This window comes from Pongo pygmaeus, chromosome 6, assembly GCF_028885625.2.
Source record: "Pongo pygmaeus isolate AG05252 chromosome 6, NHGRI_mPonPyg2-v2.0_pri, whole genome shotgun sequence".
Lineage (NCBI taxonomy): Eukaryota > Metazoa > Chordata > Mammalia > Primates > Hominidae > Pongo > Pongo pygmaeus.
In genome coordinates this window covers 9,584,677-9,601,794 of record NC_072379.2, presented here as the reverse complement: position 1 = coordinate 9,601,794, position 17,118 = coordinate 9,584,677, and the positions used below count along the sequence as shown (strand labels likewise).

General features: G+C 50.7%; 1 protein-coding gene across 1 annotated transcript; it reads left to right on the top strand.

The window, feature by feature from the left end:
* Window positions 1-914: 914 nt before the first annotated feature.
* On the top strand, window positions 915-9,014 carry SPACDR (sperm acrosome developmental regulator). Its single transcript, XM_054496353.1, has 3 exons — window positions 915-1,716; window positions 1,993-2,316; window positions 8,649-9,014. The coding sequence occupies exons 1-3, from the start codon at window positions 1,654-1,656 to the stop codon at window positions 8,880-8,882; spliced, it is 621 nt and encodes a 206-aa protein (XP_054352328.1). The 5' UTR covers window positions 915-1,653; the 3' UTR covers window positions 8,883-9,014.
* The last annotated feature ends 8,104 nt before the right edge of the window (window positions 9,015-17,118 follow it).

The window sequence follows — 17,118 nt, the reverse complement described above, 5'->3', positions numbered from 1 at the left end:
ATAGGTGTGTGCCACCACGTTCAGCTAATTTTCTTTATTTTTGTAGAGATGGGGCCTTGCTATGTTGCACAGGCTGGAGTGCAGTGGTGTGATCATAGATCACTGCAGTCTTCAACTCCTGGGCTCAAGTGATCCTCCCACTTCAGCCTTTTAAGTAGCTGGGACTACAGGCATGTGGCACTATGCCCAGCTAGAGACAGAGTTTCGCTCTTGTCACCCAGGCTGGAGTGCAGTGGTGAGATCTCAGCTCACTGCAACCTCCACCTCCCAGCTTCAAGTGATTTCCATGCCTCAGCCTCCCAAGTAGCTGGAACTACATGTGTGCGCCACCACACCCAGCTAATTTTTTTTTTTTCGTATTTTTAGTAGAGAAGGGGTTTCACCACGTTGGTCAAGGTGGTCTCAAACTCCTGAACTCAAGTAATCTGCCTGTCTCAGCCTCCCAAAGTGCTGAGATTACAGGCATGAGCCACCACGCCTGGCCTAAATTTTTTGGTAGAGACCATCTCGCTATATTGGCCAGGCTGATCTCAAACTGCTGGCTTCAAGTAATCATCCCACCTTGGTGTCCCAAAGTTTTGGGATTACAGGTGTGAGCTACCACACCTGGCCCCTTAAGTTTTTTCCTTCCTTCCTTCCTTCCTTCCTTCCCTCCTTCCCTCCTTCCCTCCTTCCTTCTTTTTTGTCTTTCTTTTTTGTTTTTTTCTTTCCTTCTTTTCTTTCTTTCATTCTTTTCTTTCTTTCTTCTTTCTTTCTCTCCTCTCTTTCTCTGTCTCTCTCTCTTCCTTCCTCCCTCCTTCTCTCCCTTCCTTCCTTCCTTTTTTTTTTTTTTTTTTTTTTTTGAGACAGGGTCTCATTCTGTTGCCCAGGCTGGAGTGCAGTGGCACAATCATGGCTCGCTGCAGCCTCCACCTCCTGGGCTCAAGCAGTCCTCCTGCCTCAGCCTCCTGAGTAGCTAGGACTGCAGGCACACACCACCCCTCCTAACTGATTTAAAATTTTTTTTTGAAAATTTAAACATAGTGAGTTGGGGGGCGGTCTCACTATGTTGCCCAGGCTGGTCTTCAACTCCTGGCCTCAAGTGATCCTCCTGCCTCAGCCACCCAAAACACTGAGATTATAGGCATGAGTCAACATGCCCGGCCCTCTTCAGCTTTCCTGAATTTCAGATTCCTCTTTGGTGAAGTGGCACTAACAATAATACCTACCTTGAAGGGCTGCTGTGAAGGGACTGCATGACGTGATGCAGGGACAGTGCCTATTAGTTTGTTACATGTTAGTTTATTTTCCCTAGATCTGAGCGAAGAAGGGCCAGGGTGGAAGAGATGGACTCTGTGGGTCCGGGCAGGGCCTCGGGGGTTGGGGTCGGGGCCAGGCAGCCTCACAATGGTCTAGAACTCTCCCTCACTGTAGGTTCTCATCTACTTCGACTCCTCTCCCTGTCCCAGGGAGGGGAGAAAAGGTCTGGGATTTGTTGCCAGGAGGGGCTTCCCCCAGGATTTCCTACTTCTTTCTTTACTGCTGTGCTTGAAGCTCACGGGAGACCCCTCAAGAGGTCACTGGCCCACAGCCCACCCCGTCCCCCACCCGCCACCCCGCACCGTACCAAATGCTAGCTCTGCCCTTTCGTCTGTGTTTTTCCCATCAAGAGAGATGGTTGTGGTCATGAAGTTCTTCCGATGGGTTAGACGGGCTTGGCAAAGGATTATTTCCTGGGTGAGTTTCCGAGACCACTCTGTCCTCATGATGCACTGGGATGAGGGCATGGGTCACAGCAGCCCCTTACTGTGTGGGTTCCCCCCCTTCCTGGCCTGTGGCCAAACAAGATGGAGTGGGGAGGAGGGAAAGGACAGCTGAGGAGGGGCTGGAGGAGAAGGAAGAGAGGCCAGGAAACTCACTACTCCATCCCTTTTGTGCCTTCTTTTCTGTGGATGGTGTTGTCTCTGCCCTGCGCCTCTCTCTTGTCTCTCCTCCCTGTGTCTTGGTTCTCAGGTTTTCTTCTGGAGGCAGAAAATTAAACCAACCATCTCAGGACACCCTGACTCCAAGAAACACTCATTGAAGAAGATGGAGAAGACTCTCCAGGTGGCTGAGACTTTGAGGTTGGTCGAGCCCCCAAAAGAGGCTAAGCCCAAGTTGGGTGAGTCCCCTGAGCTGGCAGATCCCTGCTTGTTGGCCAAGACTACAGAGGAGACCGAGGTGGAGCTGGGCCAACAGGGCCGATCCCTGCTGCAGCTGCCGAGGACGGCCGTCAAGTCTGTCTCCACACTCATGGTCTCTGCCCTGCAGAGCGGCTGGCAGATGTGCAGCTGGAAGGTCAGCACCCCCTCCCTCTTTCCCCAGCCCCCACTGACTCACCCCTCCCTCCGATTACTTGTTCAACAATTGTTTCCTGGCCTGGTGCAGTGACTCACGCCTGTAATCCCAGCACTTTGGGAGGCTGAGATGGGAGGATCACTTGAGCTCAGGAATTCGAGACCAGCCTGGGCAACACAGCAAGACCCTGTCTCTTAAAATATCTTTTTCTTTTTTTCTTTTTTTTTTTTTTTCCTGAGACAGAGTCTCCCTCTGTCGCCCAGGCTGGAGTGCAGTGGCGTGATCTCGGCTCACTGCAACCTCCACTTCCTGGGTTTAAGCGATTCTCCTGGCTCAGCCTCCCGAGTAGCTGGGACTACAGGCATGCACTCCCATACCTGGCTAATTTTTGCATTTTTAGTAGAGACAGGGTTTCACCACGAGGCCAAGCTGGTCTCGAACTCCTGGCCTCAAGTGACCCACCTGCCTCAGCCTCCCAAAGTGCTGGGATTACAGGCATGAGCCACCATGCCCGGCAAATGTTTTCTTTATTAGCCAGGCATGGTGGCTTATGCCTGTAGTCCCAGCACTTTGGGAGGCTGAGGCAGGAGGATCACTTGAGGCCAGGAGTTCAAGGCCAGCCTGGGCAACAAAGCGAGACCCCATTTCTATAAAAAAGTTAAAAATTAGCCAGGTTTAGTGGTGCCTGTAGTTCCAGCTACTTGGGAGGCTGAGGCAGGAGGATCACATGAGCCCAGGAGTTCAAGGCTGCAATGAGCTATGATTGTACCACTGCACTCCAGCCTGGGCAATAGAGCGAGACTCTGTCTCTTAAAAATATATACATGTATTTCCGGCCGGGCGCGGTGGTTTACGCCTTTAATCCCAGCACTTTGGGAGGCCGAGGCAGGTGGATCACGAGGTCAGGAGATCGAGACCATCCTGGCTAACATGGTGAAACCCTGTCTCTACTAAAAATACAAAAAAATTAGCCAGGCAAGGTGGCGGGCACCTGTAGTCCCAGCTACTCAGGAGGCTGAGGCAGGAGAATGGCGTGAACCTGGGAGGCAGAGCTTGCAGTGAACCGAGATCACGCCACTGCACTCCAGCCTGGGCAACAGAGCAAGACTCCATCTCAAAAAATAAATAAATAAAAATAAAAAATATTTCCTATGTGTCCACCAAATGCCAGGTACTGAAGATACAACACTGAACAAGACTTGCAGACTTGCGGGGCTGCAGATGAGATAATAGGCATTGCTAGTTCAGTATCCACACACTGTTAAGTGTGACGTTGTCAAGAGGGCTGTAGGACCCCAGGAGAGAGGCATGTTATCCAGAACTAAGGAGTCAGGCGAGGCCTTCTTTTTTTTTTTTTTTTGAGACGGAGTCTGTCGCCCAGGTTGGAGTGCAGTGGCAGGATCTCGGCTCACTGCAAGCTCTGCCTCCTGGGTTCACTCCATTTTCCTGCCTCAGCCTCCTGAGTAGCTGGGACTACAGGCACCTGCCACCATGCCCAGCTAAATGTTTTTTTGTATTTTTAGTAGAGGCGGGGTTTCACCGTGTTAACCAGGATGGTCTTGATCTGCTGACCTAGTGATCTGCCCGCCTCGGCCTCCCAAAGTGCTGGGATTATAGGTATGAGCCACCACGCCTGGCCAGGCAAGGCCTTCTTAACAGAAGTGAGGGTAAAGCTGAGGCCTGAAGGTGTTAGCTTGGCTTGAAAGGGTTGTTAGGGAAGGTGGAGGGAGTGGGAGGCGTGTCCAGGGAGTAAGAATGGCAAATGTGTGGCCAGGCACAGTGGATCATGCCTGTAATCCCAACACTTTGGGAGGCCAAGGCAGGAGGATCATTTGAGCTCAGGAGTTTGAGACCAGCCTGGGCAACATGGTGAAACCCTATCTCTACAAAAAATACAAAAATAAGCCAGGAATCGGTGGCTCACAGCTGTAGTCCCAGCTATTCGGGAGGCTGAAGTGGGAGGACTGCTGGAGTCTGGGAAGCAGAGGTTGCAGTGAGCCGAGATCATGCCACTGAGGCAGGTGGATCACCTGAAGTCAGGACCAGCCTGGCCGACATGGTGAAACCCTATCTCTACTAAAAATAAAAACAAAAATCAGCGGGGTGTGGTGGTGCACCCCTGTAATCCCAGATACTTGGGAGGCTGAGGCAGGAGAATCGCTTGATCCTGGGAAGCAGTGGTTGCAATGACCTGAGATTGTGCCACTGCACTCCAGCCTGGGCAATACAGTGAGAGTCTGTCTCAAACAAACAAAAAAGAATAGCAGATGTGTGCAGAGCTGGCCCAAGGTGTGTGGGTTGGAGTGGAACGATCCTGAAGCCTAAAGTCAGCTGGTAGAAGGCAGGGTTGCCAAGTTGTGAGCTTTGGATTGGACCCTTAGAGCAATGGGAGCTCTTGAAGACATTTGAGCAGAGGAGTAACATGATCAAATGTTGATTTTGAAAGCTCACCTGCACTCATATATGTGGGTAGGATTGTAAGCTTGTTCAGCCCAGCCTGGGCAACACAGGGAGACCCCATCTCTACAAAAGTAAAAAAACTAGCCAGGCATGATGCATGCCTGTAGTCCCAGCTACTTGGGAGGCTAAGGTGAGAGGACCACTGGGAAGTCAGGGTCACAGTGAGCTATATTTGTGCCACTGCACTCCAACCTGGGTGACAGTGAGACACTCTCAAAAAAAAAAAAAAAAAAAAAGAGAAAAAAGATAGCACAGCAACTCTGGAAAACAGGATGGTCATTTCTCTCTCTCTCTTTTTTTTTTATGATGGAGTCTCACTCTGTCGCACAGGCTGGAGTGCAGTGGCATGATCTCATTCACTGCAACCTCTGCCTGCCAGGTTCAAGCAATTATCCTGCCTCAGCCTCCCGAGTAGCTGGGATTACAGGCACTCACCACCATGTCTGACTAACTTTTGTATTTTTAGTAGAGACAGAGTTTCACCATATTGGACCAGGCTAGTCTCGAACTCTTGACTTCAGGTGATCCTCCCGCCTCAGACTCCCAAAGTACTGGGATTACAGGCGTGAGCCACAGCGCCTGGCCAAGAGTGGTTATTTCTTATAAAACTAACCATGCAGTTATCATATGACCCAACAGTTGTACTCTTGGGCATTTATCCCAGATAAATAAAATTTTACGTTCACACAAAAATCTAAATGTGAGGCCAGGCGCAGTGGCTCACGCCTGTAATCCTAACACTTTGGGAGGCCGACGCAGGTGGATCACAAGGTAAGGAGATCAAGACCATCCTGGCTAACACAGTGAAACCCCGTCTGTACTAAAAGTACAAAAAATTAGTCGGGCATGGTGGCGGGCACCTGTAGTCCCAGGCTACTCGGGAGGCTGAGGCAGGAGAACGGCGTGAACCTGGGAGGCGGAGCTTGCAGTGAGCCGAGATAGCGCCACTGTACTCCAGCCTGGGTGACAGAGCGAGACTCCATCTAAAAAAAAAAAAATCTAAATGTGGATTTCATAGCAGCTTGATCTGTAATAGCCAAAATCAACCCATGTCCTTCAGTGGGTGAATGGTTAAACTGTGATACCTTCAAACCCCAGAATACTACTCAGCAATAAGAAGGGACAAACTGGCCAGGGGCAGCAACACACCTGTGATCCTAGCACTTTGAAACACCAGGCGGAAGCATCGCTTGAGCCCAGAGTTTCGAGGCCAGCCTAGACAACATAGTGAGACCCCATATCTGCAAACAAACAAAACAAACACACAAATAAATAAAATTCTAAAAAGATGGAAAGGACAGGGCCGGGCGTGGTGGCTCATGCCTGTAATCCCAGCACTTTGGGAGGCCGAGGCAGGCATATCACCTGAGATCAGGAGTTCAAGACCAGCCTGGCCAACGTGGTGAAACCCCGTATCTACTAAAAATACAAAAAAATTAGCTGGGCATGGTGGTGGGCTACTAGGGAGGCTGAGGCAGGAGAATCGCTTGAACCTGGGAGGCGGAGGTTGCAGTGAGCGGAGATCATGCCACTGCACTCCAGCCTGGGCAACAAAAGCGAAACTCTGCCTAAAAAAAAAAAAAAAAATAGGCTGGGCACGGTGGCTCACACCTGTAATCCCAGCACTTTGGGAGGCCAAGGCAGGCGGATCTCGAGGTCAGGAGATCAAGACCATCCTGACTAACAGGATGAAAGCCCGTCTCTACTAAAAAGAAAAAATACAAAAAAATTAGCCAGGCGTGGTGGCAGGCGCCTGTAGTCCCAGCTACTGGGGAGGCTGAGGCAGGAGAATGGCATGAACCCAGGAGGCGGAGCTTGCAGTGAGCTGAGATTGCACCACTGCACTCCAGCCTGGGTGACAGAGGGAGACTTCGTCTCAAAAAAAAAAAAAAAAAAAATGGTAAAAAGGACAAACTATTGATACACGCAGTAACATGGGTGTGAATCTCAAGGGAAATTTTTTGTTTTGTTTTGAGACGGAGTTTCACTCTTGTTGCCCAGGCTGGAATGCAGTGGTGCGACCTCGGCTCACTGCAACCTCCGCCTCCCAGCTTCAAGCTATTCTCCTGCCTCAGCCTCCTGATTAGATGGGACTACAGGTGCCCACCACCACGCCCAGCTAATTTTTTGTATTTTTAGTAGAGATGGGGTTTCACCATGTTAGCCAGGCTGATCTCAAACTCCTGACTTCAGGTGATCCACCTACCTTGGCCTCCCAAAGTGCTGGGATTATAGGCATGAGCCACTGGGCCCGGCCTCAAGGAAATTATACTGAGTGGAAACAACCAATCCTAAAAGGTTATATACTGAATGATTCCGTTTATATTATCTACCACTCTTGAAATAACAAAAGTCTAGAAATGGCGAACATATTAGTGGCTCAGTGGTTTCCAGGGGTCACAGAGATGGGGGAGAAGAGTGTAGTTATGAAAGGGCAACATGAGGGACACTTGTGATGATGCAAATGTTCTGTATCTTTTTTTGTTTTGTTTTCATTTTTTGCTTTCTCCTGTCTGATGGAAATGTTCTGTAGCTTTCTGTTTTGTTTTGTTTTTATGTTTTTGTTTTTTGTTTCTCCTGCCCGATGGAAATGTTCTGTACCTTAACTGTGGTAGTTGGATACATGAACCTGCACACTGGATAAAACTTGGTAAAATTATACACACACACACACACACACACACACACGCACCAGTGAGTACAAGTACAACTGGGGAAATCTACATGAGATCAGTAGATTGGATCAATGTCAATATTCTGACTATGGTATAATAGTATAGATTTGCAAGATTTTCCTATGAGGGGAACTCAGTAAAGGGTGCACAGGATCTCTATGATTTCTTCCAATTGCAGGTCAGTCAGTCTACAATGATCTCAAAACAAAACAAAACAAAACAAAAAAACAGTTTAGGCCAAGCGTGGCGACTCACGCCTGTAATCTCAGTATTTTGGGAGGCTGAGGCAGGTGGATCACTTGAGCTCAGGAGTTCAAGACCAGCCTGGGCAAAACCCCATTTCTACCAAAAAAAAAAAATATATATATATATATATAACTTTTATACATATATATAAAAGTTAGCCAGGCATGGTGGTGCACAACTGTAGTCCCAGCTACTCAGCAGGCTGAGGTGGGAGCATCACTTGAACTTGGGAGGTGGTGGTTGCAGTGAGCTGAGATTATGCCACTGCACTCCAGCCTGGGTGACAGAGTGAGACCTTGTCTCAAAAAAAAAAAGGCCAGGCATGGTGGCTCATGCCTGTAATCGCAGCACTTTGGGAGGCCGAGGCCAGCTGATCACTTGAGGTCAGGAGTTCGAGACCAGCCTGGCCAACATGGTGAAACCCTTTCTCTACTAAAACTACAAAAATTAGCTGGGAGTGATAGCAGGCACCTGTAATCCCAGCTACTCAGGAGCCTGAGGCAGGAGAATCGCTTAAACCCAGGAGGTGGAGGATGCAGTGAGCTGAGATCATGCCACTGTACTCCAGCCTGGGTGATAGAGCAAGACTCCATCTCAAAAAAAAAAAAAAAAAGAAGAAGAATAGAAATGATGGGCCAGGTGTGATGCCTCACGCCTGTAATCCCCAACACTTTGGGAAGCCAAGGCAGGAAGATCGCTTGAGCCCGGAGTTCGAGACCAGCCTGGGCGACATAGCAAGACCTCGTCTCGTTAAAAAAAAAAAAAAAAAGGATAGAGATGACAAACATTTAATGCAACCTGAGAAGACTTCCTGGAGGAGGTGATGTATGAGCTGGCCTGATGGGAGAGGTGGAATTAGGGAGCCCTTTGCTGTTCATCTATGAGTTGTTCTAGCGGCAGTTTCTCCCTAGACCCAGCTATTTACACGTGCACATCTTCTCTTTCTCTTAGTCATCAGTGAGTTCTGCCTCAGTCAGCTCCCAAGTGAGGACGCAGTCACCTTTGAAGACGCCGGAGGCTGAGATGCTGTGGGAGGTGTACCTGGTGCTGTGGGCCGTTCGGAAACACCTGCGCCAGCTGTACCGCAGGCAGGAGAGGCACAGACGGCACCACGTCCGATGCCATGCTGCCCCCCGACCCAACCCGGCTCAGTCCCTGAAACTGGATGCCCAAAGTCTCCTCTAGGGGGAACCCCAGACCCTTAGAGAGTCCCGACCTCACTCTTACCTAGGGTCCCATATCAGCCCCTTCATTCCATGTATTCCATTTGTAAAAAAAGTATCAAAATATTGGGAAATAAATATCAGATAGTTCTGAGTCAGTATGGAGTGTGTTTGTGGATGGCGGGAGGGGATGAGAGGAGTTTGGGTGGGTCAGGGAGAGACTCCTAAGGTGAGAGCCTAAATCCCAGTGGGGGTCACCTGTAGGTCTATTTGGGAGGAAGCATGGTCAGCACGTTTCTGCTCTGGGTCCCACCCCCTTCTTGGGGCCGAAATGCCTGTTTGTAACTCCACCCTTCCTTATAAGGATGGTAACAGCTGCCATTCACCAAGGACCCAGTCCCGACAGCTGCTGTCCTTAGCAATCCTACAAGAAAGGTATTTAGGGTGGATTACGGGGCTTGTCCAAGGCTCAGCGAAGGAGGCCTTGCTGGAAACTGCCAGCTCCCAGGGGTAGCCCACCACCCTGCCTCTCTGGCGCTGAAGGGCTTTGCCATGGGCTTGGCTGTGGAGAGTTGTGCGTCTGCAGACGCACATGGGGGCTGTGGGAGATGCATCCACCCGCTGTGAAGGAACTCCAGCCCCGCTGCCCGCTGCCTGCTGCCCGCGCCTCACCAAGAGCTGAAACTACACCTCCAGGGGGCTCTACAGGGACCATGCTCACGGCAGGGCTGGGTGAAGGCTGCAGCCTAGGAGCTGGCTGAGGATTTGGCCTGGCACCGTGGGAATAATGACCTAGAGGGAGACTGTGGCAATTTGGAGGGAGGTTAGAGGGCAAGGGAGACAACAAGAAGGGAGACCTGGCAGTTTCAGGTCCCCTCTCAGAGTAGCCAAGCCACATGAAGGTGCAGAGGTGGCTCTCCAGGAAAAAGCAGGGTTGTTTCACAAAAGCAACAGCAAGGCCGGGCGCGGTGACTCATGCCTATAATCCCAGCACTTTGGGAGACTGAGGCAGGAGGATCGCTTGAGCTCAGGAGTTTGAGACCAGCCTGGGCAACATAACAAGACCTTATCTCTTAAAACATCTTTTTCACATGGTGAAACCCCGTTTCTACTAAAAATACAAAAAAATAGCTTGGTGTGGTTGCATGTGCCTATAATCCCAGCTACTTGGGAGGCTGAGACAGGAGAATAATTTGAACCTGGGAGGCAGAGGTTGCAATGAGGTGAGATTGCACCACTGCACTCCAGCCTGGGCAACAGAGTGAGACTCCATCTCAGAAAAAAAAAAAAAGAAGAAAGGTCATGTAGCTTTCATTCTGCACATGTTACATAGCAGGTGTTCAACACGAGTTAAATGACTTCACTGGGAATCAGTCCTGAGTGAAGCCTAAAGTCAAAGCCTACTTTCAGGTTTTCAGGCGGGGCCTCAAAACAGACTAATAAAGAGCAGCTCATGTCTGGAGCTTTCAATCACCAATTATTCATCACGTCTCTATTATCTGCCAGGAACTCTTCTGGGGGTGAATGGTGTTGGTGCGGGATCTGAGTCCCAGGAAGTCCTGAGATTTAATGGGTCCTGAGGTTTGGAGTAGTACCTAGCTGTCTAACATCCAGGATCAGCCGCTCCGAGTCTTTAGAGAAGAGCTCCTCATCACTGGGGACCTGAGGTTTCAGTGAGAGGAGGGGAGGGGAGAGTAGGATGAAGCTGGGCCTCTGAGGGTCACTGGTAAAATAGCCTTGCAAGTAGCTACAGGCCCAGGAGCTCATCGAAGCTTGACGCTGTGGGCTTGTGGAAAGGAATATTGCTCTTGTTTGTCTTTGGCTTCTTCAGCTCTTGGGAGTGGAAGGGAAATTAAGGAAGGTGGGTTCATTCAGCAACCAAGGCACATCCCATCGCTCTCTCTTTCCCCAGATCTGGAGCCCTGTCTGGGCTTGGCTGAGCAGGCACAGGCAGACTTGTGGGAGAGGAAGGAAAGGGGTGGGCAGAAGGAAGCTGCCTCTTGATGACAGTTTTTTTGTGTGTTTTTTTGAGATGGAGTCTCACTCTATTGCCAAGGCTGGACTGCAGTGGTGTGATCTCGGCTCATTGCAACCTCCGCCCGTGGGGTCCAAGTGGTTCTCCTGCCTCAGCCTCTGGAGTAGCTGGGATTACAGGTGCTTGCCACCACACCCATGTAACCGTTTTTGTTTTTTGTTTTTTGTTTTTTTTGAGACAGAGTCTTGCTCTGTCACCCAGGCTGTAGTGCAGTGGCATGATCTCCGCTGACGGCAAGCTCCGCCTCCCGGGTTCACACCATTCTCCTGCCTCAGCCTCCTGAGTAGCTGGGATTACAGGTATATGCCACCACGCCCAGCTAAATTTTTTTTGTATTTTTAGTAGAGAACGGGGTTTCACCATGTTAGCCAGGATTGTCTTGATCTCCTGACCTCGTGATCCGCCTGCCTCAGTCTCCCAAAGTGCTGGGATTACAGGCATGAGCCACCGCGCCTGGCCACACTTGGCTAACTTTTGTATTTTTAGTAGAGGCAGGGTCTCACCGTGTTGTCCAGGCTGGTCTTGCACTCCTGACCTCAGATGATGCACCTATCTCAGCTCCCCAAAGTGCTAGTATTACAGGCGTGAGCCACTGCACCCGGCCAGTGGTTTTTGTTTTTTAGAGACAGGGTCTGGCTCTGTTGCCCAGGCTGGAGGGCAGTGGCGCAATCATGGCTCACTGCAGCCTCCAACTACTGGACTCAAGCGATCATCCCACCACAGCCTCCCGAATAGCTGAAACTACAGGTGTATGCCACCATGCCCAGCTAATTCTTTTTTAATTTTTTGTGGAGATGGGTTCTAGCTATGTTGCCCAGTCTGGTCTCAAACTCCTGGCCTCAAGCAATCCTCCTGCCTCGGCCTCCCAAAGTGCTGGGATTACAGGTGGGAACCACTGCATCCGGCTAGGAATGTCATTTTGGAAGTGATAAAGAATACCATGTGCGGGAAGTAGTAGGAGAAGCACCTGACACGGAGTCAAGAGACGTTGGTCCTAGTCTCAATATTGCTACTACTTTGCTGTGCGACTCTTATTTTTATTTTTTATTTATTTTTGGGACAGAGTCTCGCTCAGTTGGCCAGACAGGAGGACAGTGGCACAATCATAGCTCACTGTAGCCTCCACCTCCTGGTCAATCCTCCGGCTTCTGCCTCCCAAAGGGCTGGGATTGCAGGCACTTGGTGACTTTTGAGAGTCACTTTCCTTCACTGAGCCTCAAGCTCCTTAAATAAAATGATGACTTGATGGCTGGGCACGGCGGCTTACACCTGTAATCCCAGCACTTTGGGAGGCTGAGGTGGGTGGATCACCTGACATCAGGAGTTCGAGACCAGCCTGGCCAACATGACGAAACCCTCTATTAAAAATACAAAAATTGGCTTGGCGTGGTGGCTCACGCGTGTAATCCCAGCACTTTGGGAGGCCGAGGCTGGCGGATCATGAGGTCAGGAGATCGAGACCATACTGGCTAACACGGTGAAACCCCGTCTCTACTAAAAATATAAAAAAATTAGCTGGGTGTGGTGGTGGGCACCTGTAGTCCTAGCTACTTGGAAGGCTGAGGCAGGAGAATGGCATCAATCCGGGAGGCGGAGCTTGCAGTGAGCCGAGATTGTGCCACTGCACTCTGGTCTGGGCGACAGAGTGAGGCTCCATCTCAAAAAAAGAAAAAAAACATTAGCTGGGCATGGTGGCGCATACCTGTAATCCCAGCTACTCGGGAGGTTGAGACAGGAGAATTGCTTGAACCCGGGAGGCGGAGGTTGCAGTGAGCCGAGATCACGCCACTGAACTGCAGCCTGGGCGACAGAATCAGACTCTGTCTTCAAAAAATAAAAATAAAAATAACAAACTTCCTCAGGCTTCAGGGAGTATTGAGTTAACCTGCAGAAACAAGGTAAGTTCCTGGGAGGTAGGTGCTAACTAGCAGTTGCCGCAGACAGAACCAGCCCAGCCTTTGGGCTCACAAAGACCACATTCAAATTCTGCCTTTCCTGGCTGTGTCAACTTCAGCAAGTGAATTAACCTGTCTGAATCTCTGTCTCAAAAGCAAGGCTCTGTCTCAAGAAAAAAAAAAAAGGAAAATAAATGAAATAGTTACTAGAGTGTGGTCCTGGACCAGAGCATTGCATTCCCAAAGAGTAGTAGAAATTCAAACTCCAGGCCCTGCACTGCAGACCTACTGAATCAAAAACCCTGGGATGGGGGCCAGCAATCTGTTTGAACACGCCTGCTGAAGTTTGGGAATCACTGCTACATTGCATGGGAATGTAGATTGTTGGGATTCTGAAGCTTAGGACATATCACAATCTCCTGAGAGTTTGTTAAAAACACAGATTCCAGGCCGGGCATGGTGGCTCATACCTGTAATCCCAGCACTTTGGAAAGCTGAGGCAGGCAGATCACGAGGTCAGGAGATGGAGACCATTCTGGCTAACGCAGTGAAACCCCATCTCTACTAAAAATACGAAAAATTAGCCAGGTGTGGTGGCACTCACCTGTAGTCCCAGCTACTTGGGAGGCTGAGGCAGGAGAATCACTTGAACCCGGGAGGCAGAGGTTGTAGTGAGTGGAGATCGCACCACTGCACTCCAGCCTGGTGACAGGGCGAGACTCCGTCTCAAAAAAATAAAACAAAACAAAACAAAACAAACAAAACAAAACAAAACAAAAATAAAACAAAAACAAAAAATAAAATAAGAAAAAAAAACACAGATTCCAGGCCATGCACAGTGGCTCACGCCTGTAATCTCAGCACTTTGGGAGGCCAAGGCGGGTGGATCACCTGAGGTCAGGAGTTCAAGACCAGCCTGGTCAACATGGTGAAACTCTGTCTCTACAAAAATACAAAAATTAGCTGGGCATGATGGCAGGTGCCTGTAGTCTCAGCTACCCGGGAGGCTGAGGCAGGAGAATCGCTTGAACCTGGGAGGCAGAGGTTGCAGTGAGCCAAGATCGAGCCACTGCACTCCAGCCTGGGCAGCAGAGCGAGACTCCGTCTGAAAAAAAAAAAAAAAAAAAAAAAAAACAACCCACAGATTCCGACTGGGTGTGGTGGCTCATGCCTGTAATCCTAGCACTTTGGGCGTCCAAGGTGGCAGGATCCCTTGAGCCCAGGAGTTTGAGGCCAGCCTGGGCTACATAGCTAGACCCCATCTCTACAAAACAAACAAAAAAGAAAAGTAGCTGTTGGTGGTGGTGGTATGTGCCTGTGGTCCCAGCTGCTCGGGAGGCTGAGGTGGAGGATTGCTTGAGCCCGGGAGTTTGAGGCTGCAGTGAACCATGATGGTGCCGCTGCACTTCAGCCTGGGCAACAGAGCGAGAGCCTGTCTCAAACCAGACAAGACAAAACAAAACAAAAACCAGATTTTTGGCCTCAAAGTCAGAAACAGAGGTAGGGGGCCTGGGAATCCTTTTTTTTTTTTTTTTTTTTGAGATGGAGTCTCACTCTGTTGCCCAAGCTGGAGTGCAGTGGCACAATCTCGGCTCACTGCAACTTCCGCCTCCCAGGTTCAAGCGATTCTCCTGCCTCAGCCTCCAGAGTAGCTGGGATTACAGGCATGCACCACCACGCCCGGCTAATTTTATATTTTTGGTAGAGAAGGGGTTTCACCATGTTGGCCAGGCTGGTCTCGAACTCTTGACCTCGGGTGATCTGACCGCTTCGGCCTCCCAAAGTGCTGGGATTACAGGCATGAGCCACCACGCCCGCTGGAATCGATATTTTAACCGGAGATGAGTTTTATTGGGGTGGGGGGGGTGCCCCGGAGGCCGCACTGCGGGGAGATCACAGAAGACACCTTGGGGTAGTGGAGACTCTGGCCTGGGGGACTGAGGACTCCCCTTGCGTGGAGGAGGGGAGATGCAGCTGGAGAGAGGACACCTGGACACCTGCCCAATCCAGTGACGTCAGCCTCGTCCGCTGACATAAGGGGGCGGGGCCTAGGGGGCGGAGTCTCTCCCGCCTCAGCCCTCGGTCTAGTCAGGTCACCTTCCCAGTCTGGTGGGTGCAGGTGGGGAGAAGCCTGGGTCTGGGGGAACCAAGCGCAGGTAAGACCTGTAGGGGGCCAGCTAGGGACGCCAGCGAGGGCCGGGTTGTCGGGCGTGGCGGCCGCGACGAAGCTGGGGGACTCGAACAGCCTGTCTCGTCTTGGTCCTGACCTCCAGGTGGCGCCGCCGTGCGCGGACCGGCGTTAAGGTCGCGTCGCCCTTGGCCTCTGGCTGGGGAAGCCCCTACGGCCTAATGGGGGTGGTGGAGGAACTGCTAGAGGGGCTCCAGGCCATAGCCGGGAACAGAGAGACCTCCCTATGTGAGCCCCCGGAGACCCTGACAGCGGGCTCTGCCGCTCGTCCCAGCACCCCTACGACATTAGCCGATGGGGGAGCCGACATTAGCGGATGGATTCTTAAACACTAAAGGGTCTCCAGAGCATAAAATGGGCACTGGTGACACTGCTTCCACGGGACGGTCAGTTTCTAGTGAAAACAACTTCTGCACTGCGCATGATGGCTCATGTCTGTAATCCTGACATTTCGGGAGGCCAAGGTAGGGAGAACTGCTTGAGCCCAGGAGTTCAAGACCAGCCTGGGCAATATAGTGAGACCCCATCTCTCGCTTTTTTTTTTTTTTTTTTTTTTTTTTGGAGACGGAGCCTTGCTCTGTCGCCCAGGATGGAAGGCGGTGGCGCGATCTCGGCTCACTGCAATCTCCACCTCCCAGGTTCAAGCGATTCTCGTGCCTCAGCCTCCTGAGTAGCCGAGATTACAGGCGTGTGCCACCACGCCCAGCTCATTTTTTTGTATTTTTAGTAGAGAGACAGGGTTTCACCATGTTGGCCAGGCTGGTCTGGAACTCCTGACCTTAAATAATCCACCTGCTTTGGCCTCCCAAAGTGCTGGGGTTACAGGCGTGAGCCACTGCGCCCAACCATGAGACCCTATCTCTAAAAAAAATTAATTTTAGGCTGGGTGCGGTAGCTCACGCCTGTAATCCCAGCACTTTGGGAGGCCGAGGAGGGTGGATCACCTGAGATCAGGAGTTCGTGACCAGCCTGGCCAACATGGTGAAACCCTGTCTCTACTAAAAATACAAAAATTAGCCAGGCATGGTGGTGGGCGCCTGTAATCGCAGCTACTAGGGAGGCTGAGGCAGGAGAATCGCTTGAACCCGGGAGGCAAAGGTTACAGTGAGCCGAGATTGCGCCACTGCACTCCAGCCTGGGCAACAGAAAGAGACTCCGTCTCAAAAAAAAAAAAAAGAAGAATAAAAGAAAAGAAAAAATAAATAATAATTAAATTAACTGGCATAGTGCCATGCACCTATAAGTCCCAGCTACTTGGGAGGCTGAGGTGGGAGTATTGCTTGAGTCCAGGAGTTAGAGGCTGCAGTGAGCAGTGATTGCATCACTGCACTCCAGCCTGGTTAACAGAGCAAGACCTTGTCTCAAAACAAAACAAAATTCAGCAAAACAAATCCTGCCTCATCCAATTCTTGGCCAGAACACAGTGGTGTGGAAACCTTCCTTCCCCACCAAGTTCGCATCCTGCCCGGCCCCCCAGGTTCCACCTGCAGCCACTCTATCCCTCTAGCCCAGAACTAACCCAGCCTCCACCCCTTGTCATCCCTTTGTTTTCAGGATAACCTGAAATCCTAGCACTTTGGGAGTAATCCTGTAATCCTAGCACTTTGGGAGTCCAAGGTGGCAGGATCGCTTGAGCCCAGGAGTTTGAGGCCAGCCTGGGCTACATAGCCAGACCTCATCTCTACAAAACACTCCCCTTGTGCCCTGGCCTTTCCTCAGCCTGGGGGCCCGTAGAAAAAGTGTGGGGCATTTTGAGGTTTTTCTCAGGTTGAAGGACTGGCAAGGTGTGTCTGTGGTAGTAACTTGTGGGGAAGGGACTGGGCCCTGATTCTCAGGGCTCTGCTCTGAGCCTAGGCTATATTTTATTTAATTTTAATATTTATTTATTTGTTTGTTTTGTTTTGTTTTTAGTTTTTTGAGAAGGAGTTTCGCTCTTATTGCCCAGGCTGGAGTGCAGTGGCGTGATCTCGGCTCATTGCAACCTCTGCCTCCCAGGTTCAAGCGATTCTCCTGCCTCAGCCTCCCGAGTACCTGGGATTACAGGCATCTGCCACCACAGCCCGCTAATTTTTGTGTTTTTAGTGGAGACGGGGTTTCACCGTGTTGCCAAGGCTGGTCTCAAACTCCTGATCTCAGGTGA